General features: G+C 47.7%; 1 protein-coding gene across 1 annotated transcript; it reads right to left on the bottom strand.

The window, feature by feature from the left end:
* Positions 1-670: 670 nt before the first annotated feature.
* On the bottom strand, positions 671-24,735 carry LOC106890123 (protein FAM83H-like). Its single transcript, XM_014945712.1, has 6 exons — positions 24,624-24,735; positions 13,819-13,926; positions 7,170-7,630; positions 6,028-6,192; positions 5,558-5,682; positions 671-3,736 (listed from the first exon to the last, which is right to left on the bottom strand). Exons 3-6 carry the CDS (start codon positions 7,614-7,616, stop codon positions 1,096-1,098), a joined length of 3,378 nt encoding a protein of 1,125 aa, XP_014801198.1. The 5' UTR covers positions 7,617-7,630; positions 13,819-13,926; positions 24,624-24,735; the 3' UTR covers positions 671-1,095.
* Positions 24,736-25,595: the final 860 nt, after the last annotated feature.

Here is a 25,595-nt window from a genome sequence, read left to right as displayed (position 1 = left end):
TAAATATTATGTACAGCGTCCTCTTGATAGCCTCTGCCTCCTGTTCTGCCAGACGCTGGAACACAACAGCCTGGACCCACCAGCTGATCTGTGCTGTTGTGTAGCTGCACGGCTGAGCTTGATACCAACCCACTATGGGGAAGTTACATGAGATAAAACACTTCTGAGCCTGACATTTCCAGCAGCCATGTACCTTCCCCTGGGAGTCCCTTCTTCACAGGGAAAGATGTGCCAGCAAAAGAAGGCCCTCTCCTCCCTGCAATCACTTAATGAACTGGTGTTTCACTGTCAAGGAGGTTACTACTTGGCCAACTCAGAATTTTGGATGCTTAATCAAGCTCCCAACAAAAGGAGTCCTAAAAAACAGGTCTTTCTCCATTAATAGCAGGTCCATTTCCTTTTCTGTGGCCTTTCAGCTGCATTTTTCAGCTCACTCCCTAAAGCAATACTTGCATTATAGAAAAGGAAGCAAACCAGTAAGTAACAAAACAGAAGCAATAGGCTTAGAAAATGGTAAAGATGAAACCTGAGAGGGTAATGATAGACAAGGCCATTACCATAGATAAGGGCAAAAAGTTGTTCACAATGTTTTTTCCTCCTGTAAACCTTCAAAAAGGTGCCTCCTGTACTGGATTCGTTATTAGATACAAAGAAAAGATATCTGTACCTGAGAAACATTTATTTTTTAAACACTGTTTCCAGTTAATGTGCATACATGTGTGTCTGAGTGTGTTTTTCTTTCCTGAATTCAGTAATGAATTTTGTATTTTTAATGTTTTCCTTCTGAAAGTGGAATTGTTTTGTCAGCTGAAAACATGCCCTAAGCGTAACATAAAGAGACTCTTACTTTATTTCTTTGTTTTAAGCATCTTGGCAATTTAATAACTTTATTTGAAACATAATTGTGATAAGGTTGCCTGGTACCACTTGACTTTAGTGGGCAAATTGTGCTGTAGGAGTCTAACGCTGAACATACTTCCACTCACTAACCAGGAAGAGTATTGCCTACAGTGCTTACAGCCATCATAAACAAGGTACCTCCTCATTCCCCTTTGCCAATGAGTGATTATATGGAATTAAATAGTATTTCGGTGATCATTTTTTGGTCTTGAAGGTCCCCAGGATTTTGGGCATGAATTTTCCCATCTTCTTGTCCTTGGCATCTGTGTCATACTCCTCTTCGCTTGGACTTGTATGCTCATCCTTTTTGCAGAAGACCTCAAATCTACTGTAGACTCGCTTCTCCTTCCGCATATTCTCCATTTTTTTCAGAAGAGTATCTCTATCCTCTGATGGTTGCCGCTGAAGGTTTCGTTTCTGGCTCCCAAAACTCTCTGACCTGTGGATGTTACAGCTTTTCTCCTTCTCACCTTTCCTTTCCAAGCTCGTAGTTGATTTAGAAAGATCTGGATTACTAGTGGATGGCAGCTGTTTGGCCAGTTCAGCTCTGTTCTTCTGACTGTTTGCAGAGATCTGTTCCAAAATCACTTTGGTATCATCTCGGAGGTTGCTGCTGTAGAGGATGTTAGCAGTGGATGAAGGAAATCTCCCCTGTGTTGGCTGGCTGCTTTTGGGAGGAAGTGGTGTTGTAATTTTATGGGTTTTTTCTTCCTCCATCATTTCCTGACAGTCCCCTAGAGAGGATCGTTTGAGAACCACAGCCTGCTTATCAGATTTTCCACTCTCAGAAGTGGCCTCCTCCTCCAATTTCTTTTCGCCTTTCGGGTTCAAAAACTGCTTCAGCCGCAGTGACCCTTTTCTTAAAAACTCCATTGGATTTTGTTCTTGTTTTGAACAGTCTTCCTCAGATTTATTGATAGAGCTGTCAGATCCTTGACTTCTAGATAAATTTTCAAGAACTGATGTGGTACTTGTCCTAATCTGTGGCTTCTTCATTTCTGTATTGACCAATTTTTGAGTGTCTTCTTTGAATGTCACCCTTTCCTTCTTCTCTGGAAGAGTCAATTTCTGAGTGTCTCCTACAAATATAAGACTCTCCTTCTCTGGAAGAGCAGGTTTACTCTCTATGGGGTAAAACCGAGATGATAATTTGTCCACTTTAGTGCTGATATGTGAAAGGGGATCTTTACTCAATGTGTCGAGAAGCTGGGGGGTTGATGAGGACATTCCGAATGCTCTGTCAGCCTCTCCGTGCATTTTGTATGTACTGCAGGAGTCTTTGGAGTCCAGTACCCTACTCTCCAGGATCTTATATTGCACGGATTTGGTACATTTCTTCTCGGTGTTCTGTGATTCTTCCTGTAGGTAACTGGAAACAGCTTTGGTGTGAGTGACTGTAGCTCGCTCTGTGTCTTTGCCCACAGCTTTGTACTTCTCTAACAGTTCTGCCACTTTTGATGAGGTGGCTGTCTTTATAGTTTCACTGTCCTTTGTTAACTCACTGGACATTTGCTCTTTTTGGATCATCTGAACCTTCTCTATTGTGGTGTTGGGCTGATCTAACTTGGCAGCACTGAAAATCAGAGAGGACCTGAGTCTCGAGCTCCTCTGGATCAAAGGATTTATTCTGGACCTAAAGGCATCTTGTTTCATTATAGGGGTTTCTTCACCTACTCTATCAGGATCTGCAAATTCTTTGGCACTTTCGATTCCCAGAGGCTTAAAAGACAAAGGGGATTTGAAGGCTGGGATGAGATCGGTGGGCTGCTTTGTGAGGGTGTCACCAAGAACATCATTATATGCCTCTGATTCCATAGGCATTGGGAGACCTTCTTCTGGTTCGGACTGGTAGGCACTAAGATATGAAGAAATCCTCCAGTTACGTAAACCTGTTCTGTTTTCCTGTGTATTCTTGTCTTCATCTTGGTCCTCATCTTTGTCTTGTAAGAACAGGCGTTGTTCCAGGCTTTGTTTCTGGGTAGGAGAAGTCTGGCAAATAAATTTCTGTCCTATATTCTGCCTCCTTAACATCATTCCCATTGGGCCATTGCCTGCGGGATTCAGCTGATCAGAGCCATGTCTCACTTCCCGGGAAGAATTTGAGGGTACGTAATCCAGCCTCAGGGGGAAACCCTCCTGTGGAAAATTGGATTCGAGTTCAGGGTATCGGGGTCCCTCTCCGTAGTCTTCCAGTTCGTTGAATCCTGGCCTGCCACCCCGGATTCTGTCAAAGAGTCCCTGAGGTCTGCCAGGAAGATGGGGATGTTCAAACTGGTACTGGTAGAACTGATCCTTCTGAAAGTGACTAGACTGGATTTTAAATTCATCCATATTGTTCATGAACATCTGCCGGGCATACTGTTTAGAAGAAGCAAAATTTTCAAACGTTCCTTCTGCAAAACTGTGTCTCTTAAAAGCATCCAACTCCAACTGCTTGGAACGGAGAAAACCCCTGACAGGATCCATCTGAGAATTCTCCATTTCTACCTTTTTATACATCCGCATGGCCGACCCCTCCACGGTGTGGCGCAGCATGTCGTCCCGCCTGAAATTTGACAGGAAATATCTGTCGGGATCAACTCTGTCCATGAAGGAGGGGAAAAGACTGTCATCCCTCTGGAACATCAGGGGGGCTTTTTTTGGAAAGAAGGGCATGTTACTGCCAAAGGGAGCCATGGCAAATGCGTTCTCTGCCTTTGCCAAGACATTGGCTGGAGGAACAAGGGGTTCTGACTGTGCAAACAGAATTCGGAATTCTTCGTCGAAGCTGGCCACCAGCTCGCCCTGGAAGATGTGTGCGATGCTTCTGTGAATCTTCTCAAAAGACCACATAAAGCTACAAAGAGAAGCAGAAGTGATTAGCATATTAGCATCAAGTAACTCAATTGTACTTTGTACTGTGTATTAAACCATTGCTTGCCTGAAGAAAATTCTTCCAATACTATTTACTCCTCTGGCAGCCCTTCATTACACACTGTTGTTCCCAAGCCTCACAGTTACGAACTGATTTGGCATCACATCTTTGCAGAGGATTTCACAAGGTAATGAATGACTTCTGTTCTAAAAAAGCCAGTCAGTAGTAACAGCAGCAAGAGAGTGAGCTGGTGGTAATCCTTACATGAAGTAGATGTTCCTGCAATTACTTTGGGTTGTAACTGTTTTTTATAGCTAAAATGTTGTGCCCATGTTTAGATCAGCTCCAGAACTACAGCGAGTCAGCCTCACCTTGGCCTGAGGGAAAGCTGTGGAGCAAATCTTCCTAGAAACCCTTTCCAGGCACAGGAACAACAGAAATACAACTGGAATCAGAAGCAGGGATTTACCAAGGGCAAACCAGGCCTCCAGCCTCATGGTCTTCTACAAGGAGAAGGCTGGCTGTGTGGACAAGGGGGCAACAGGTGAGGTTTTTCTTGTCATTAGCAAGGGCTTCCACAGGGCCTTTCTGTAAGTATCTTTGTAGGTGAATGGGACCACTCCGGGCTGAAGAAGCGTCCCACACAGCGAAGGGGAAACAGGTTGGTAGTGAGTGATTTGAAGTCTGAGGGGTGGACAGTTGTAAGTGGTGTTCCTCAAGGGTCAGGGCTTGGGGAAATAGTCTTTCACGCTGTTGTTAATGACCTGAACAACAGGGCAGTGTGCACCCCCGGCAAGCTGGCAGAGGGCACCAGAAAGGTGGGATGGCGCAACTGAAGTGCCAGTCACGGGGACCTCAACAGGCCGGGGAAATGTGCTCAGGAGATTCAGCAAAGGCAAACACAGAATCTTGCACCTGAGAAGGAACAGCCCCATCCACTGGTACAGGGCTGAGGATGAGTATCTAGAAGGCAGCTTGGCTGGAAGAGACTTGGAGGTTCTGGCAGGCAATGGGATGGACACAGACAGCAGCACCTTTGCAGTGGCGGTGGCTCAACACAGGCAGGGACACAGCAGTCAAAGTGCAGTCAAGAGGTGAATGGAAGCGATGATTTGCCCCCTCGTCAGCACTTGTGACACTGCAGCGGGAGCAGCGAGTCCGCTTTTCACAGAACCATGGAACAGGTGAGGTTGGAAGGGACTTCTTGCAGTCATCTGGCCCAACCACACCCGCCCACCCCGGCTCGAGCAGGGCCACCCACAGCCAGTTGGCCCGGACCACGTGCAGATGGTTTGCGAATATCTCTGAGAAGGGAAACTCTGCACGGTCCCCAGACAACCTATTCCAGTGCTCTGTCACCTACACAGTGAAGAAGTGTTTCCTCATCTTCAAAGGGAACCTCCCGTGTTTCAGTTTATGCACATTGTTTCTGGTCCCACCTGTAAGTTTCCTCACATTTCCCCTTGCAATTCCCTCATAAGGACCCAGCATCTGTTTGGGGCTCAGCTGCCTGCTGGGGTTAACCCACACCACCTTATAATCGCTGTACGTTCTTTACAGCTCATTTACACACTCAGTGTGGTGGGAGCTTGGCTTGGTGTCTGGGCCTGATGACGTTTTAATCGGAGTATCTACCTCAGTTGCAAAATGGTGTATTTTTCCTTAAAAAATGCTGCTTGGTATCCTTCAGTGAGAAAACTCGTGTCACTGATGTTCATTTGGAAGTGCCAAAGCACTGCTTTACCAATTAACCAGCTTCCTCCTCACGGAAAGCAGGACACGGAACATTGCAGGGCGTCTCACCTGTAGTTGCCACTGAGCACCACCATGCAGTCCACCAAGAGGAACTTCTCTTTCACGTGGCCTTTGAAGGACATCCCTGTGCGGCAGTAGTAGGTTGGGCCAGAAACTGTCCTCACCCTCAGGAACTGCAAACCAGACAAGGCACTGACTCAGTCGGTAGCGGTTACTTCCCTCCTCTCTGCCCCTCCTTCCTCCCCCGGCTCTTCTGACTTCCATCCTGGCACCATTATACTTCAGCTCCGGGCATTCTGCCCGCCTACACACTGATAGATAAACCCCTTTATTGGCATGTCCTCAGCCTTCAGCCCTGTGTTGCTGTGCCAGCTCTCCCAGCTTTCTCCATGCTCACCTTTCACCAGGCCCATTTCCCCCTTTCTCAGGATTTTACTGTCATAACAGCCCCCTGTGTCCTTGGACGTGTCCCCCTTGGGATGTGAATTAGCGGCAGGGCAAGTCTTTGGTTTGCTCACCTCCACATAGTTCAGATTGACTCTGCATTTAGCAGCTGTGTCAAGGAAAAGCTGAGAGTCCATCTCATCCAGCAAGATGTAGACGGGCACCCTGCGAGCAGCAGCGTCCAACACCTCAAACAGCAGATCCACGTCAGTGAAAGTGTCCATCACTATGGCCACCACCTGGGGACAGAACGCAAGAAACACATCAGCGACCAGAGCCTGACTGATCACCTTCGCCAGCACCTCATGTTCCAAAGCTGCACTGTCTCCGCTTCAACTTCCTTTTTAAGCGGGAACCTTCCCTTTTAAAGATTCCTTTAAACACTGGGGGCCCCGGGGCTGGAAGCAGAATTGCTTTCTAAGGTGCATCTTCTGCTCAACGGTGAGAGGCGAGGGAAAAACTTCACTGCCACTGAGCTGCCCCTCACCCACTAATCCAAAATGGAAGCAGGTATGGTTTTGCTCTTGTAGCCACATGGGAAGGTTGTACTGAGCTGCTGGGCTCACCCCCTCAAAAGCCCGTGCCCTTTTTAGAGAACTCCCTGGCCAGCGCTCAGTCAGCCACTGTGTGGCTGCACCTGCACGCTGATAATATGGGCAGCAGCTTCAAAGCTCTATCTCCCTGTCATGGAGACTCTTACGTGATCAGTGAGTATAAATACCTGATGGAAGGGTGTAAGAAAGATGGAGCCAAATTCTTCTCAGTGGTACCCAGTGAGAGGACAAGACACAAACTGAAATATGGGAAATTCCAGTTAAACATAAGAAAACCTCTTCTACTGTGAGGGTGGCTGAACACTGGGACAGGCTGCCCAGAAGGGCTGTGGAGTCTCCATCTGTGGAGATAGTCAAGGACATGTCCTGAGTAACCTTCTCTAATCTACCCTGCTTGGAGCAGGGGGGGTGGATAAGACCAGAGGCCCCTTTCAAGCCCAGCTATTCTGTGATTCTGTGAACTCTTGGTAGATCTCAGCACTTTTCCAGGAGACTGGAAGATAGCTTTGGTGCAGAAAACAGTAGTTCTAGAATCATCCTTCTCTCTGTCGGGTCCTGGGAGCAAAGTTAAGGGAATTAGCAGAGGACCTGCAGCATTCTGATCCATCTTTCACACACACATGATTTCCTCTCTGCTCTGGGTGGGCTTGTCGTTGTCTCACCTGCTGGGCAGACCGGATCATTCTGCGAGCCTCCTCCTTGATGCTGGGATTGTCCGGGGGTGGGGGCTGCACAAGGGTCGTCACCTCTGTTCCCCTGAACGCAAAGACCATTGGCCAGCCCAGGTCAAGCTCAGGAACAGCAAGGTCTGAGTTCATGGGCCAGTAAGTCCCAGAGGATCCATCCATGTCATTGTCACCTGCGGTGTCTGTGCTGCCCTCCTGATTGGCGTACTGGGGCTTCTGGAGATTCTGGATGATGTGATCCACCTCTGAGTTGCAGAGAAAATCAGGGGCAGCTTCCTCTGCCAAGAAGCGTTGGTAACTGTCTTTGCCCTCTTCAGTGAGCACGTCCAGCGCCAAGCGGTAATACTCCTTGTAATGGGGGGGGAGATAGTTGGGGTCGAGGGGATTGTCCCCCTGAGAGGAGCTTTGAGATCGACGAGCCATGAGGGGAGGGAGAGCTGTAAGAAAAGAATAACCCACAATGAGAGCAATTTCACTCCAGTGACACATCCATCCTCACCAACGGCGAGAGCTGGGGGTTCACAGCGGCAAGATCAAAAGGAAAGAAATTCCAAGTACAGGGGGTAATGTTGGAGAAAGCTCATTCTGAATGGAGAGGCAGCCTTAAATTAGGCAAAGGCAGTAATCAGTTAAAGCACTACTTTAACACAGTTAAATGTTTTGGGGCAAAATAAGGAACAAATGAAACTGGGCAGCACTGAGATGGACAAGGATGGTGCATCTAACAGAACACCCAACTTTCTTTTTCAGCCTGTGGATTACTAAGCTTAATTTGTCTTCTGTTTTAAAGTTACCTTTCCCGCCCCCCTATTGAAGAACAATGCTACTGGTTATTGTCTGGACTCCATTAAAACTCATTTCCAAATGCAACAAAAATTATTTACTGTGTGTAACATGGCACTGAACAAAAAAATCTTATGCATGTGTACAAATGCACCCCCTGAATCCTCATAAAGTCCTCAGTGCATGAAGAGAAGGTGGGTGTGGGTGGATGCAGGCAGGGATAAGGGTGTCTTGCTGTTGTAATGTGGTCAGAAGTCAGACAAGTCTTCATGAGATCCATGAAGCAGTAAAAAAGAAGGGCCATGATTGCATCTACAGTCTCTTAATGGGGGGAAACATCTGAGCTGAAGGGGCTCATATTCAATATTTGACAATTGTTTGTAGGGAACCGATTATTTCAGACTGAGGCAAATTTGATTTTAACCAATTTTTGGAAGAAAAGCTTGTCATGCCACAAATGCAACTCTATAAACAACACCCTACTGATCCGCAAAGAGCTCCAAAGCACTTTGGCTTGTGACCCTCAGTTAATGTCAAAGCTGGGACGTGCTTTTCCTGGAGCCCTGTCTCTGACGGGACAACTGAGGCTTCCCCAAAATCAAACAAAGCTGATGGCTGTCCCGGGCCACTTGCAAAGTTCCGTTAATGGGAAATGTGAGTGGTGAAAGTGAAGTACGGAGGGTGAAAGTGGCTGCTGTCATCATTGCCATCCGGCACCTCTGCTCCCAGCGTGGAAGGGATTGCCACAGATGTGGGAATCAGAAAAAAAACGTGTGGCCCAAACTCTCATTCGTTGATCGCTGTAAATATAAAGCTTGGATGGTTTCAAGGTAAAGCCTGAGGGGACTTTCTGATGAGACTGCCTGCATGGCACAGATAGAACTCTGTTACTCCTGCCTCAAGCTGCAACTCCTCGCAGAGCTGTACAATACAACAGGAAAAAATACAGTCTTACTATAAGGACAGCAACTGAATGTAACAGGTCTCTGTGCAAAGTATTCCAACAGATAATCGTCTTTATAGTCTGCACATGTAGTCCTATTTCTAGTTGTACGGGTCTAGATTTACCTTCCCACTCTAATCCTATCTTTTTTCTCTTAAAAGAAAAAGCAGTCCACTACATACCTCCATTCCAGTGTGCTCAAGTCACCTACGCGCCTGCTCTTAACTATTTTAGCAGTGTCTTTAGCCTTTCATCTTAAGGAAATGCTCCCGGAGTTCCATTCATTCTTGAGAGCAACACGTTCAACAAACTGGGATACAATTCTGAAGGGGCTGAACAGTTGTGCAGACAGCAAACTGCCCGTAACGCTGGCCTGCTCAGAACACTCGTAATAAAATACAAAATTGTTTCACCACTACTTTATCAGCACTATATTCCCACTTCTATTTTGACTGTATCATAAGGTTCTTCTGCTTTTTCTTCTTTTTTTGTTTTGGCAGTTGGCGCTTTCAATACTGTTATAAATCCAGAAAGAGAAGACGGACCTTGAAAGGAAAAGGGTCAGCTAATGCTAAGCATTATTAGGTAAGGAAGAGAGAAAATAACACCACACACTAATTCAGAGGGAACTCACAACCCGAGTGTGTTGTGAATATGAAAGTCTCGTGCCTCACACCTTGAGAAGGGCTTTTATAAATCTGAACTCTCTTCTCTTTAGCCCAGAGAAGACATTTGCAAAATACAACCAGGGACCAGGTGTCCATTTTCTCCTCCAATACAAGAAATAAAAGGGCATAAAATTAAACTGTCAGGTAGAGGGTTCAGATTGAACACTTTTTCTCAATTGCTCTTCTCTGCCAAACTCCTTCCCGCAGGATGTTTTGGGATGGTTAGAGAGAAAGTGTGAATGAACAGGACGGGCACAGAGTCCTTTGTGGGGACACTTCCACCCCCCCGAAACTGCTGGTGGGAAGGTCTGGGGAGAGACACGGGGGAGGCTGCGGGGGGTGGAAAAAGCAGGAAAAATAGCACCAGTGAAGAAATGATCCAAAAGCAAAATGAGCCTCGTGGTTTTCTCTAAGCCACCGGCCAGAGGGGGCGAACGGACGCGGCGCCCGGGGGCGGCCGGGCACAGCGACCGCGGGGGGCCGGTATCGGGGGGTCCCCGGGCTGTGGGGGACCCTCGGTGCCGACAAGGAGACCCCGCGCTGGGCGGCGCGGCTCCGCCGGAACCCGGACGGCAACGGCGGGCGCTGCCGCTGCTCGCCCCGGCCCGGCCGCGGCTCAGGCCGTGCTGCGGAGCCCCGGGGGACCCGCGGCGGGACGAGCGCCGGGGCGGCCGTGGCCCCCGTTTCACCTGTACCGGCACCGCGGATCGCGCCGGGCACGGACAGAGCTCCGGGTGACAAACCCGCACCGCCACCCTCCTGGCCCACGAGGAGCGCAGGAAGGAGGGAGATGGTGCCTCTGAGTCCAGCCGTCTCCTTCTCAGGAGCTCCTGCTGGGAAAGCCCCATAAACCCCGCGTGGAGAGACCCGCCTGGCCCAGGCAAGGTCCGAGTCATTAACCCCCATCATCAACTTCGGCGGGGGGGCGGGGGGGGAGGTAATTTCTTCCAAACAGATGCACAAATCTGAGAACTGTGAAATAAACCCCAGAAATCCCGTTTCTGCCACCATGAGCCCAAGTAACTCATGATCCGCAAGAATCCAGGGTCAAGTCCCTAACTAGTGGACACAATAAATTTAAGACTAGATGCAGTAAGCATGTCTGACCATTAAACTGCTCCCAATGCAGGAAAACTGTAAAAAAGGTATCCCTTTCCCCCAAGAAGACCCCAGATTATCCTAAGTGTGATGAAACCCCAGAGTTCACTCACTTAAAAAGTGTACCTCCGGTACTTTGATTCCCCTGAACAGATCCTCCTCATCTTTGTTTCAGAAATGAAGTTCAGGAAGAAGCTGCAATTTTCATGCTTTTGCCTGGACTGTGTGGGAACTTGCCTGGAGCAGCAGCTGGAGCTCTGTGGGCAGCTCACAGCACTGGACTCCACCGTGTGACACAGCTCAGTGTCCCCAGGCCAGGCCAGGGTGACAGCAGCAGTGCCACCAGCGCTCAGCTTTAGGGCCAGTTCTGTTCAGTATTTATCAACAGCCTGGATTCAGCTGAATTCACCATTAGCAAGTTTGCCGAAGATACTGAACTGGGGGGTGCTGTGGACTCTCTCAAGGGACATGAGGCTTGGCAGAGGGACCTCGATAGATGGGAGCATTGGGCAATCATCAATGGCATGAAATGCCACAAAACCAAAAGCCAGATTGTGCCCTGGGGAGGAGCGACATGGGACACAAGTGAAAGGTGGGAGAGGAGCAGCTGGAGAGCAGCCCTGCAGAGAGGGACCTGGGGGTGAGCTCAGCAGGAGCCAGCAGAGCCCCCTGCCACCAAGAGGACACCCCCCTTCTCAGGGGGCATCAAACAGTACAACCGGCCAGACCAGAGAGCGGATGGTCCCGCTGTGCTCAGCGCTGGGGTGGCCTCGCCTGGAGCTCTGTGTGCAGCTCTGGGACCCACCATTGGAGAAGAATGAGAACGTCCTGGAATGGGTCCAGAGGAGGGCAATCAAGCTGGTGAAGGGCTGGAAGGGATGTCCTCTGGGGAGCAACTGAGGACTCTGGGTTGGTCTGGTTTGGAGAGAAGGAGGCTGAGGGGCTACCTCATTGCTCTGCAGCTTCCTGGGGAGGGATGTGGAGAGGGAGATGCTGAGCTCTTCTCCTGTGATCCAGGGACAGGACACCTGGAAACGGCTCAGACCTGCACCAGGGGAGGGTCAGGTTGGACATGAGGAAGCATTTCTTCACCAAGAGGGTGGTCAAACCCTGGAACAGGCTTCCTGGAGAGGTGGTGGATGCTCCAAGCCTGTCAGTGTTTACGAGGCATTTGGACAGTGCCCTTAATATCCTGCTTTAACTTTTGGTCAGCCCTAAAATAGTCAGGCAGTTGGACTGGATGATCACTGTAGGTCCCTTCCAACTGAACTGTTCTTTCTATTCTGTTCGGTTCGGTTCGGTTCGGTTCGGTTCTATTCTATTCTATTCTATTATATTCTAAGGGGGCTTATAAGAAAGATGGAGAGGGACATTTTACTAAAGCCTGTAGTGACAAGACAACAGGCAAGAGTTATAAACTGAAAGAAGGAAGGTTTAGATTGGACCTAAGGAAAAAAATCTCTATGATGAGGCTAGTGATACACTGGAAGAGGTTGCCCAGTGAAGCTGTGGATGGCCCATCACTGGAAATGTCCAAAGTCAGGCTGGACGGGGGCTGCCCTGCCTAGGGCAGGGGGACTGGACTATATGATCTTTGAAAGTGCCTTCCAACACAAACCATTTTATGATTCGATGATTCTATTAATTGGTTGGCATGCTTTAATTCCCTGATTTGCAACAAAAACGATACTAGGTTGATGAATTCTCAGACTGCATGAAGAATGCTGGTTTATACATATATATATATATATATGTATATAAAATTGATATGGGTATTTGCATTATACCATTTCTAAGCCCTAAAAAGTATGGGTATCTGTGAGGAAAAGTACTTGTATCTGTGAGGAAATATTGCAGGAACACTTAGCATTGGCATCATCCCAATAATCTCCCTCTAGCTTCTCGTGTGCTGCTCTCTACAACGAATATATCACAGGCTTTGCAGGACAAGAGATGCACTAATTGCTTGATACCCTTTCAGTTCTGTTTCAAACTACTTCCCTGTTAATTTAAGCAAAAGGGGAGAAGTTAACTGGAACCTCAGTGTTATTATCTTTTGGCACTATGGTAAGCGTGAGCTGATTTCAGGTCAATGAATAAATAAAACTTTCACTGAATTTCACTGAATTTTTAGAGTTGGAAGGGACCATAGAGATCATCTAGTCCAACTCCCCTGCTGAAGCAGGATTGCCTAGAGCATGTTGGAGCATGCTCAGGACTGCATACAGGTGGGTCTTGAAAATCTCCAAAGAAGGGGACTCCACACCCTCCCTGGGCAGCCTGTTCCAGGGCTCCGTCACCCTCACCGTGAAGAAGTTTTTTCTCATACTTGAGTGGAACCTCTTATGTTCCAACTTGTGCCCGTTGCCCCTCGTCCTCTCACTGGCAACCACTGAAAAGAGTCTGGCTCCCTCCTCCTTCAACCCACCCTTTAGATACTTATAAGCATTGTTAAGGTCTCCCCTCAGCCTTCTTTTCTCCAGACTAAAGAGTCTCAGCTCTCTCAGCCTTTCTTCATAAGGGAGATGCTCCAATACTTGAATCATCTTCGTTGCCCTTCACTGGACTCTCTCCAGTAGTTCCCTGTCCCTCTTGAATTAGGGAGCCCAGAACTGGATGCAGTATTCCAGTTGTGACCTCCCCAGTGCAGAGTAGAGGGGGAGAATGACTTCCCTCGACCTACTAGCCACACTCTTCCCTATGCAGCCCAGGTCCTGGCCACAAGAGCACACTGCTTGCTCACTGTCATTTTGCTGTCTACCAGGACCCCCAGATCTTTCTCTTTGGAACTTGTCTCCAGCAGGTCCACGCCTAACCTAACTTTACAAAAGTGATCTATACAGCTACTGGGAAGAAACTCTGCCAGGAACGCTAATTCATTATGAGGAAGCAGAGTCATCTGAGCTTTTGGATTCCATACACTTGCAGTCACTGCAAGTACAGGAAGTGAACTGTATACAGTTACAGGAGAAGAGATCGCATCAATCCAGCAACTGCGACTGTGAACAGCTCTGTGACACACAATCAGTCCAAAGGGAACCATGGAACATCCCTCCCTCCGTCCACATGACAAATACTGAAAAAAGGGAGACCCCTGTGCCCTTAGTAGGAAGCCCGGAAGCAGAAAACCTACCATGTACCACCAGCAGGGAAGAGGAGAGCTCCGTCACACCACCGAGGTCCTTCACACTGTCAGCAGCTGCACTTTGTCAGGAAAAGCATCCCAGAAGGAGGACTGCCCCTGCATCGGACAAGACAGCAAAGGGCTCCTATTAGATCCTGCCAATATCACCTAGGGAAAAAATCCAGCAATTGTTTTAAACTTGATTTTATGCTCAGAACATAACAACATGGGACCATAAGAAGTTCTTTAGGACCACTGAGGACACTGGCAAATGCCACTACTTACCCCACTGTCCAGTCCCTGTCGGTTTAGAGAAATAGGAAAGAAAAATTTCAGAAGCCAAATTAAGTAGCAAGGGGGGAAAATTCTAACTTCTTCCCAGCACTTAGCCCTTAAGCCTTGGGTAAATTAAAGTGCAAACTATAACTAGGGGAGCAATTCAGGTGTCTACACACGGGTGTTTAATGTCACCCGGGATGCCCTGAGGCATCCTGCCTGGCCTCCAGTTGCTGGCCAAGAAGGGTGTGAGTCTCTCACAGGGCTTGTGCCACATCTGCTGTGTTTTAGAGTCCCTAAGGCACCTAGAATGACACTAAACACCTACGTTTAGGAACCAGGACTGCTCCTCAAGGGTCAGATTGATTAACTAAGTGCAGGTGTGTAACATGCCTACGTGCAAGCTAATTGCCTTGTGTTCCACTTTGTAGTCAATGGGGAATAAGTGAATAAAATCAAAGGAGTACGGGGTAAGATTTGTCTTCCAATACAGATGCTTACATTTGGCCAGGGCTTAAATGTTTCTCCTGGAGACATTAGCAAATCAGTCTTCCAAAGATTCAGTGGTCAGCCTTCACTTTTTTTAACTCCAAGATCCCCTTTATCCTGTCACACAATCCATTCTACCAACATTTAATACCTCATGCCAGAACTTGCTGAGGAGATGGGGGGCTCAGAACTGCAGTCTTTAAATTGCTAATAAAGAAATTGGAGCAGGTTTTTTTTACTTTTTCAGTTGTACTTTCAAAGATAACTTCCACAGGAGAGGGCAGGTCAGTCTCACCCGGCTTCAGGTACCTTCACTGCACAACTTCTCCATGAACGTCTGATGTCCACACAGGAATTACCAACACCCAGCATCCCGTCAGTCCAGCGACGCGAGCAGTTGACCCACACCAACGCACACACCCACATCAAGGCTGATGAATCCTACTGCTGCTGCACAACGTTTTGTGAGGCATCAAATTGTACTAATAGTTTTCTTGTTCTCTGTTCCGGGTCTGTTTTAACATGCAGCCAGCACAGCTGAAAACAACATTCCAATGGTTTTCTTACCAACACCTATTCGAGACAAAGCTGCCTCCCTACTCCCACCTGTGCATCCCAGGATGTTGCTACGGCATCACACTTTAGCTGGGTGGCTACTTGGATACCCATTAGTTTTTTGCAGCGGTTGTCGGGATACAGTCTCCTTTTTGGCAGCAAGAAGTGGATTCTTAGTTATTCTTAATAACTGTGATGCACCAGTTTAGCAAGTGATCCACGGTGCTCTGTACACCTGCCCTATCTTCCATTTTTATCGGCTTTCCCAATAATCAATTACCTAAGAGCTTCATCACAAGTGTTTTTACTTCATTAATCAAAATATTGACGAGATGAAAATCAACACTGCACTTCTGTGCATGTCTGTTACAAACAAACCTCTCCAAGGATTACTATTTTCTGAAACAAGACTTCTTAATAATTTAAAGTGCCTATTTTAATTTTGAACTGTCTGTTGCCTAGCATATATCACAATTGCTTTTTTAAAAGATGAAGAGTACACGGAGGGGGACTACAAAACCACCTGATGTAATATTGCAAACCACCAGCTCAGCAGGGAATACTGGCTGTCGGTGAGTATCTGGTTTGCTTATCGCAACTCAGCATTTCGCTGTCCCATTCTGCCCGTCGCTGCGGTCAAATGGGCCAACGGGAGAAGAAAACCCACAAACACATGTATCCAGTTGTGCAACAGGGTGGACTCCTTCCTGACTCCTTCAGAGAGGTCTGACAGTGCGAGACTCGATTATCATTGCTGTTTTAACGAGCAGGTGGGCGAGCAGGAGCTGGGGTCAGCAGGGAGTGCACGGTTCTGCCCGGCAGAGACTGGGCTGGCAGAGAAAAGCCCAGTGGGGCAAAAAAGGGAAGACACAAAGGGCAAGAAAAGAGCCTGAACCCTCCAGTGGCTTGTACACACAGCGGTAACTTTCCTCCCAGGAACTATACTTAAATATATATATTAGAAAGATTTTTTTTTTTTTTAAATAACGAGTAACTGTGAGTCAACCATTTTCTTAGCAAGCTATTTCAGCATTCATTTACATTTATTGCAGTGAAAATGCATTTTATTTCACAAAGTAATCTTAAACTTCAGATTTTAACTGTATTAGAATGCTTCCATTGGCAAGGTTGAAAAATTACCTAACACCAGATCTTTCTTCTGTTGAAGTGCAGCATAAATTACTTCTTGGCTTTCTCCATGATAAATTGAACAGACTCTCTATGGGCAGGGTTTGTCTCCTCTCCCTGGGCAATGTCTCTGGCTTTTCCTTAAGAATTCTCTGGTAATTTAACTCATCTGCACATCACTGCATCTTCAGCTCTGTAATTGCAACCTTCATTCTGGATTTCTGTAAATTGTTTTATATTTGACTGTATTAAAACACATTTCATCAGATTGCAGTGTTGTGATTTTTACTGTTATTTACTGTAATTTAGTAAATACAGTATTTATAAATATATTTACTGTTTCCTTAAACTTTATGTTATCCTTGAACTTTACTAGACTATTTATTGATGATGTAAACATTTCATTGAACTACTGAGCAGCACTGGAGAAAGACTGAATTGTTGGCAAGACTGATAAAAATGAATATTATTAATAGCTTCTCTGTAATGATTGATACTAATAAATTACTATTTCATTAAGTACCTATTGTAAGACCTGTTAATTTAGCATAATGCAGGATTTTAATCACATTTCAGAAAGCACTTGTTTAGATGATTTGGAGAAGTCAAGGATTATTATAATAACTTCACTTACACCTTCACCAACCAAAACTGTGTATTTACTTGAATCCCAGAGGGCACACAATTAGATCAGTTTTTCCCCTTTGTATAAATTACCTCGCACTGCCAGCATGTGCTTTCATTTGCATTATCCTGGCCTTTCAGCTCACTTGGTTAGGTTTTTTTTTCTTCCAAAGTTCCCCACAATTATCTCTGGATTTAGTAATTTCAGTGTTTATTAACACTTACTTTCAGCCAACTTCGTGAGAGACCTTAATAATGGTCTTTTGCAAGTGATGCTCTCTTATTCCCTGAAACGATTTTAGCATATTTATCCAGCTAACAGCTGTCCATTGAGGTACGGATTTGTGATCAAATCACTGCCAAGTAAGTCTGCATGAATGTAATACCCCACGGTACCCTCCAGGAAAGACTGAAAGGCAACTCCTTCCTCAGCAGAAGTGGGCTGTAGGACCTGGCCTTCGCCAGGGGGTATCACACAGTGTTACACAGCCCCACACAGCATTACACAGCATCGCACAATGCAGGTACGTGCACACAGAGAGCTGCTGTGAAATCGTGTCTCTCTGATGACACACCTGGGTGTATGGTTTTTGTGTGCACCCACATCCTTCATCTGAAAATGTATTCAATATAACATATTTCAGCCATGTAAACAGCTAAGACATCTTTTCCTCACATAAATCCTGATGACGTAGGTTATAATCCTCCAGAAAGACTATGGTTTTTCCCAGTCCCATTCCATGCAATATGCTGTACTTCATACTCCGGTGCATTGTCATCGTTAATACTAAATGCTTGTAATGTAAAAGCCCCTCTGAACATTTTTGCATCTCACCTGTCATTTACTTGTATCAATTCCTGTATTTTCTTTCTGGTTTCTCTAAACAAAGACTGCCCAAATTCTCAGTTTCTCCAGGCTCCATTCTGATGTCCGAACCCTCTGTGCCCCACGTTTCTGGGAGAACAGAACATAAAATCAACCATACTGGACTGGATCGAAGGTCCATCAGGCCTAGAAACCCATCTCCAGTAAAGACCAAGAGCAGATGATGTGGAAAATAGAGACAGGCCAAGCATTTATGGTACTTCATCAGCTTCTCTAAGCCAGTTTTGGCTACTGGAGGCTCCAGAACCTCCTAAGGTAGATATGCTCTAATAACTGTAGACAGCTTCAAAGGAGTTTGCTACCATAAACTCACACAGAGTTTCCCTAAACCCACATAAAATTTCAGCATCTACAACAGTCAGAGGCAAGGAGTTCTACAGTCAAGAACAGTCTCTGTCTCTTTTGAATCCGCTGCTTGTACTGAGGGATTTTTTGCTTTGGTTGAGAAAATCAGCATCTATTTGCCCTCACGGCACCACTCTGATTTTATACATCTGTCAACTCTCCCATCACTCATCACCTTTCCAGATGGAGAACCCCAACTTATTCAGCTGTTTCCTATATGGAAACCATCCTACGACTCTGAGGATCCTCTCGGTCTATTCTCTTCTCTCAATTTGTTTCACTCCACTGTATTCTTTTCTGAGATGGTGGGGCTGGAGCTGCAGAATGGAAGTGAAATATGGCTTTATATATGGTGTTTGCATTCTGTTCCTTTCCTAATCTGCCATTTGCTTTTTGACCACTGAGGAGCAATGAGCATCCCGCTGATTTATAGGACAGGGTTACTATAGCTGTATTTTTTTTTTTCATTCCTACTGTTGCTGAACTGCCCCAGTGACAACCAACTGATTTTCCTGAATCCAAAGAGGCTAGAGCCAAGCAGCTGGTTTGGCTGAATATACAGCTACAGTAAAAAACTCTCATGAAAGTCAGAATCCCATCATACCAGGTGAAGCACCAGCAGTCGTTAAATTGGTTCTTGCTTAAGAAGGTCTCTGGATCTGGGCCCAATTAGATGTAATAAACAGATGAAAGAGAAAAATAAGCGGAGAGATACAAAGAACAACTGGGACATGTGCAAATTTAGCATTGTACATACAATCATTGTGGAGTGAAGTGGTCTGTAGGCACTGCATTACAGACAGCTTCTAGAGGGACATTGGAAAAACACATTTTTGATGGATTTTCTTAATATAAGGAGAAGAATAGGAGGACCATCACCATGCCTAAAGGACAGGCAAAGGAATTGACAACAGACAGATAAAGAACAATGTGCTCCACCATGAAGAGCACATGGACCGAGAGGAAGCATTTGTGAATTTATTGTTATGGTGATTCCGGACTAGCTTTCATTTATCGTTTGACAAGTCACTATGCTGGCTCCCATTTTCTCCATACAAGCCCTGCACTACTTTGCATTTACTGTTCCTATGATTTTGCAGTTTGGTATTTCATGGAGTCAGGAAAAACTGCACTAATCCGCAGTGTCTTCTCTCCATGCATTCTATTTGGCATTTCATGCAGTTCTCTGCTACCCTAAGTGACCGCCTCATAAAACCATGTCCATAGATTTACAAGTGTGACAAACACAGACAGGTACAGAGAAGGCTACAGAGAGAAAAAAATTCTTTAGAACTTCCTTTTCAGCATGTTAATATGGGATAGTTGTTGGTTTTTTTCAGGAGGAAGCTGAAGGAGAAAAAGAAGGTAGGCTTTGTAGCTGTTGATGAATAACTCCTCCCATGCTCAGGGGCAGTGGATAAAGGAGAGCACGAAGGAGCTTGTTGGAAACTTAACAAGTGGGGGATGAAGGCTGATATAATGGGCTGATGAGAGGCAGGATTCAACCTCTCGGCAGTGAAGGTCTCCTCCACCCGTCTGCCTGGGCTTTCCCAAGGACGCCGGGCCAGTTGCTACTGCACCAACACACCTCTGCCCAGGGAGCACTCACGGAATTGCTCCTCGCCTCGCCAAAAAAACATTAGCTGGGGAGAAATGGGAGGAGACGAAGGAGCATGCAGCTCTCCCCGCACAATTACCCAGAGATTTTTTTTAAGGAGGGAGTCTCCAATGGAAATTTCCCTTGCACTAGGCCCGAGGGCTGCTCCTGTTCACACTGGTGTAACTGGGAGAGACTTCATGAGCTCTGACACTTATCGTAAGCACCCAGGTTTTGTGATTCACAAAAGCTGTCGGACCCTCTCAATGTTGGAAAGAGTAAGTGGTGACATGGGCAGAGTCTTCAGCTGTCTCTGCACAGAAAAACATTCCACCCAAAGGAAATGTTTAATTTAGGAAAAGTAACTTGCAGATGAAGCTAGATGTAAAAAGTCTCCCTTTACCTCTAGATTAACACTAAGAGCAGAAACTGGAAAAAGTATCGACCTGTTGGCTTGTGCATCGTTTGCTGCCTGTCCACATGATGTTCCATTTCAATGGACTTTAACTGTTTTTTTTCCTAAAAGAGTAGCATGAAATTCTGTTTTCAGCTATGCCGAGTGGATGATCACCAAAAAACCCTACAGGTTAAAAAAAATACATATGTAAAAGGACCTGCTTTTTTTCCTGATTCTTTGTGCCAGGTGTGAATCAGGAGCAATGGGCAGCATTTACCCAGCTAAGCAAAAGGGAACCGGCTGAACGCTTCCTTTCTCCCTCCTCTGCTGCTCCTGCCGATGCCTCAGCACCTCAGGCTGGCTCCATCTCCCTCCCCAGCGCTGACTTGGTGCTTGTCCTTACGTGTTTTGCCGGCACAGCGAGTTCCCAGGCTGCCTCCCGCTGATGATCCCATCCCTGGCCAGACCTGCTTCTCTGCTTCCTGACACTCCCAAAGCTGAGGCCGTCCCAGGTCTGGGCAGCAGCACAGGAGCTGCCTGCCAGGAGGCCAGGCTGGCTCGCTCGAGCTGGAAAAGGCTAGTGAGCCATGGTCTCTGCTTATGCACAAAATTTACCGGCCTTAAACACCTTGTCTTCTCTTCGCCTTGGGTACCAGCGAGAAAGGCAACAGAGAAGAATTGACTTTAGCCTGCTGGACTCCACAGCCAGCCACAAAACCCCTCTGTGCTATTCATGTTTGAAGGACTTCAAGAAATGAATCAAAGCAATTTTCAGAGTCGAAGAAGCAGCAAACGGTACCTCCAAGAGAAAAATGTGAAGTGGCTGTTTCCAGATGGTGGTCCAGCGGGCAGGCATGCATGGGCCACAGCTGGGACATCATTTACATCTCTTATGGTGGGCTGGGAAAAATGTTCAGGTTTCCAAAATGTCTAGAACCCTCAAAGTTTAGAAATCCATTATTTAAAAAAAAATAAAATATTTGGCCTGATAAAATAGAAAAGATAATATGAAAACAGGTTGCTAATAATCCAGAAGGGTCAGTTTTAGGAGAGAAAGTAATGACGCAGGTAAAACTACTTGAGCAGACGTTGTGACAAGAAGAGAGGAAAAATGCTGGTTTGCTCTCAAGAAAATGCTGTACGAGGTAAATGACTGGGGGAGGGACCTGTCTCCTGCAATACGGTTTAAGGTGTGGGTTTTTTTAATTCTTCATGGTGTGACAGAGAGACAGCCAGTGCCTTCTAATCCTGCTGCAGCAGATGGAATAGCCCCTCTTAGCCGTGCCAGTAAAGCTCAACCTTTCCAGAAGCTACTCCTGCACACACCAGGTTCTGTACCAGGGACTGGACTTCTGCTGAGAAAGGATCTCTCAGTCTAAGGTCTCTCTCTTGCCAGTCTCACTGTGATGTGCTGGTAGCACTTTTCATTTCTGAGTGCGCCCCAGAATTTCCTGATGTGGCCACAGCACATTGCCACGGAAATGTTACAAGTGCTAGGGCAAAGGATGCTGGATACCTTCCTGTTAACTTCTCTTCCCACCAAGCCAGGCCCAGGTCCGTTCCCCTGAACAGCATGGTGAAATGTGGGTAATAGACTGAATTAGACCCTTTTTCAGCCACAACCCTGTCTGTCAAGTCCTCACAGGAATTATTTTTCCTCCTTAGATTTTCCTTTCCATATTTTCTGCTGAAACCTCTCTGTGTTCTCAATCTCCAGGTCCTCTCAGTTTTAGGCCGTAGGCTCAAAGCCTGAGTTACTGTTAAAATTTCTGTTTGGGAGATGAAAATACGGAATTTGTAATTCCTGTTACAATGCCACGTATCCAATCCCCAGGCCTTTTCTCTCGGCCATCTCAGCCTCTACTGCTCACCCTACATTAAAGCATCTGAGTGAATGTGATCCCATTCCTTACTCTAGATGGTCTTATATGGATCTCAGTCATCATCTAAAAAAAAAAGTTATGCCTGCCTGCTGTAGTCCAGGAGCCTCACTTCATCTAAGTCACGGTCACCAGATGAGAAAGTGCTTCAATTTAATCAGTTCATTCACTGAGCTTCCAGAGATTACAACATTATCTTCCATATTACATACATTTGTCAGTTGGCCCTACGGACTGGCAAAATAAACTCTTTCTGTGTCTACAGTGAGCAGTAAATGTACTGAGTTCCACAGTGGGAGCCTGGTCAGCGGCTCAGAACACCTACTGAGCTCCCACTCACCTCTGCGCATTAGTCAGCACAAGGGATCCCACAAAACACTCTTTGCTGGAGAATGAGGAAATTAGCCAGCCATTCAGAAAGTACAGGGAATCTTCGTGCAGGCCAGAGGAAGGGAAAAGTAGCAGAAAAATTACATGTCGTAATTCTCCTTGTGAAGTGGTTACTGAGACAGCACGTCAATCTTAACTGTCCCACACAACACAGAGTACGGAGCAGCACGTGTAAATCCAACCTGCAGAGAGTCACCGGGGCACTACCTGAGGTTTCAGCTACTCTCTCTATTGAGAAATGAAATGCAATCCTGTGTGCAAATCTCTCACAGAGAGCAGATAACCTGGAGAGATCCAATCATCCAATCATTTAGTTTGTAAAAGACCATTAAGACAATGGAGTCCAACTGTTAACCCAACACTGCCAAGATACCACCACCAGCTCACGTCCCTCAGCACCATGTCTACGACAGCAACGCTTGTGTCAAGCCTGCTCTCAGTCAGTCTTCTTCCTTGGACTTTTATTTACTAGGTAGCAGAGAAAAGGAACAGAGGACTTCAAGGAAGGACCAACAGTGTAAGGTATCATCTGGAGAAGGACCTGCCCTTGACTCTTATTTCACCCACATTCTGATATTAAAAATGCACTCATGAAACTTCTCTTCCTCTTTAGGCGTACAAAAATCCAGTCAAATGGGGCCCAATAAGCAGTCCAAAAGTGTTCCATTTAACCATAAAATACGAAGAAGTGCAATCCTGGAAGGTTTGGAGGTGCATATCCATTGCTTGGAAAGTTATGACTGCAAAATTATGTACAGAACATGGGTGTCTGTCCTCAGCCATGACACTGCTCTGGCACAATCATACCACATTTCACTTTTTCCTTTGACATGCAATTTTCTCTACAACCACACAAAAAGCATAGGTTTTTTTCCTCAGTATGCTACTATTTCCACTGCCAGGTGACAGCAAATACAACTCTCTCTGTCTGTCAAATACAACTCCGAAGCTCCGCAGATGAATGGGAGTTAGGCTAAAAAGAAAAAAGCTTTCTCTCCCCAAACCACAGCTCTTCTGTGGCCTTGTAACAGGGTGAAGGCATGCTGTGTTTTTTCTGCCTGGTTGCCTCTTTCGCTACCGAAAACACATGCTCCTGCAGGCTGCACAAAGGGATCCCAACACCACCAGTGTTCTGCACTGCTGTTTGCTGCTGCTCTGTTTTGGGGCTGCTTTGCTGTCCAGAGGTGTTACTCAGGCATGTTTGGCCTCTGTCACAGCAGAGATTATTGCAGCTTTCATGAATTGGATGTTTTTAGCAGAAGGATGCTATGGGCACTTCTGTCCCTTTACAAGTGCCTCCTCCCCCTCTAACTGTTTCAGAAGATAGAGAACCTTGGTCCTCAGGCCAGACAAAAGCCATAATTGACCTCTATTGACCTTAGACAATTTAGAGAGTTGGAGACACAAGACTTTCCCCTCCCGCTCTGCTTACACACACAAAACCTGAGGACTGTCAGACAGGCCCGCTCAGGTGGAAAGAAGTAGCAAATACACACACGTGTGCCGGTGCACGCTTGTGCCCACACGCAGCCCTCTGCTTTGGCATGTACGTGCACGCACGTCTGTGCCGCTGCTCGCCAGCCATGTCAGCAGACGGCTACACACCCAAGTGTGCGGAGCGAGGTCAGCGCGAGGGAAGGCTCCTGGGCCCCAGGAGCTCTCCCTTAGCTCTCAGCCAACCGCAGAGTTCCCACTGCAGTGGCTTTCCCACTGCCACTACCAGTGAAGTCCTCTCCATCCCCATCTCCTGAGCACATCCCCACAGCACTTCAGACCCAAGAGGAAGGCCCGCTCCCGTTCTGGGGTGGGAGCTGAGTCAGGCTGTGAGATCTCCACCCGAAGACTGGGGCGAGTTTGAAAATAACCTCTCCTTGGGGCTTTCTCAAAGGAGAGGGGATGCAGGTTCGGTGAAGCCTTCACTAAGCAGTTTTGATCTGGCTGCCGGTGGACGGGCAGGTCTCTTTCCGCACCAGCCACACCGCCTGTGCTGGGACGTTCTACCTCCCCCCTCACCTCTCCCGTCCCCCCCGGGGACTCTCCATGCTCCCGTGGGGGCTGTCATGGCGTGGCTGGCAGCTCCTGCTGCTGGAGCGCTCCTGCCTGGAAGCAGCCACTTCCTGCCCACACCAGCCCCAGGTCCCGAGCGCCCAGCCCTGTGCGCAGGAGCTGGACGGGACCTCCCCGGCCCTCGTCTGCCACCTCGCCCGACCATCCCGGTACCCCGGGAGGTGCCCGCTCCTCTCCTACCTTCCCAGGTGAGCCGGGGCAGGTGGTGGGTCGAGTCTCAGCTCTCTGCTCCCCTGGACGTGCCTGCAGCCTGATTCACCGCCTGCACCTCTTGAGCCAGCCACAGCCAAGCTCCACCCAGGGTAGAGGGTGAGTAAGAGTGAGAGAAAGGCAAACTCCGGAGAGTTGTTCCCTCCCCAGGATTGCAGGGGAGCCAGAGATAAGGCCTGCACATTCCTCAGCCGCAGGCGGCCTCTCCCTTCCCGTCTGCCCAGAGCCTGTCGGACCAGCTTGGGCCCGGCCTGGGAGCGGGCCTGGTCCCCAGCCTCTCGGCCCTGGCCCAGCCCCTCACGCCTCAGCCTGGGGAAGGAGAGTTTGGGCTCATCGGGGACCTCTCCTGCTCGGGGGTCCATTCTCGGGGGGCAGTGGCTTGGCTGCAGCAGCGGGCAATGGCAGGGCCCTGTACCTTCCTCTTCCACAGCAGTGTGGTGGCCTGCAAAGAGCACCCGTGCCACACCATCTCCATGGGGGTGCTGTGCACAGGGTACCTGAGGCTGCACCCACGGTCCCTCATCTTCCCAGGGGTGCCATGCAAAGGGTACCTGAGGCTGTACCCATTGCCCCTCGTCTCCCCGTGGGTGCTGTGCAAAGGGTGTCTGAGGCTGTAACCGGTACCCCCCATAAACCTTCACTCGCGCTGTCCCCGAGGGCGGAGGGGCAGCCCGGCTGCCGGTGCGGCCTCTCCCCGGGCCGGGGCCGGCTGCGGGTGCAGGCGGAGAAGGGTTAAGCGAGATTCCCCGCAGCCCCGGGCGTGGCAGCTCCTGTTATTTCGCCTTTCATGTTGTATCTTATTCAGCCTGGCAACCGCGGTGGCTGTTGTGTGCCGGGCGGTGCCCGGGCGGCTGGCAGGGCGCGGCGGGGGGCGGCTCCGCGGCAGCCGGCGGTGACTCAGGCCTGGCAGCCCGGTTCTGGCGGGCCCGGGCACCGCGGCGG

Source organism: Calidris pugnax, unplaced genomic scaffold, assembly GCF_001431845.1.
Source record: "Calidris pugnax isolate Ruff unplaced genomic scaffold, ASM143184v1 scaffold160, whole genome shotgun sequence".
Taxonomy (NCBI): Eukaryota; Metazoa; Chordata; class Aves; order Charadriiformes; family Scolopacidae; genus Calidris; species Calidris pugnax.
This window is presented reverse-complemented; position numbering and strand designations above follow the sequence as displayed.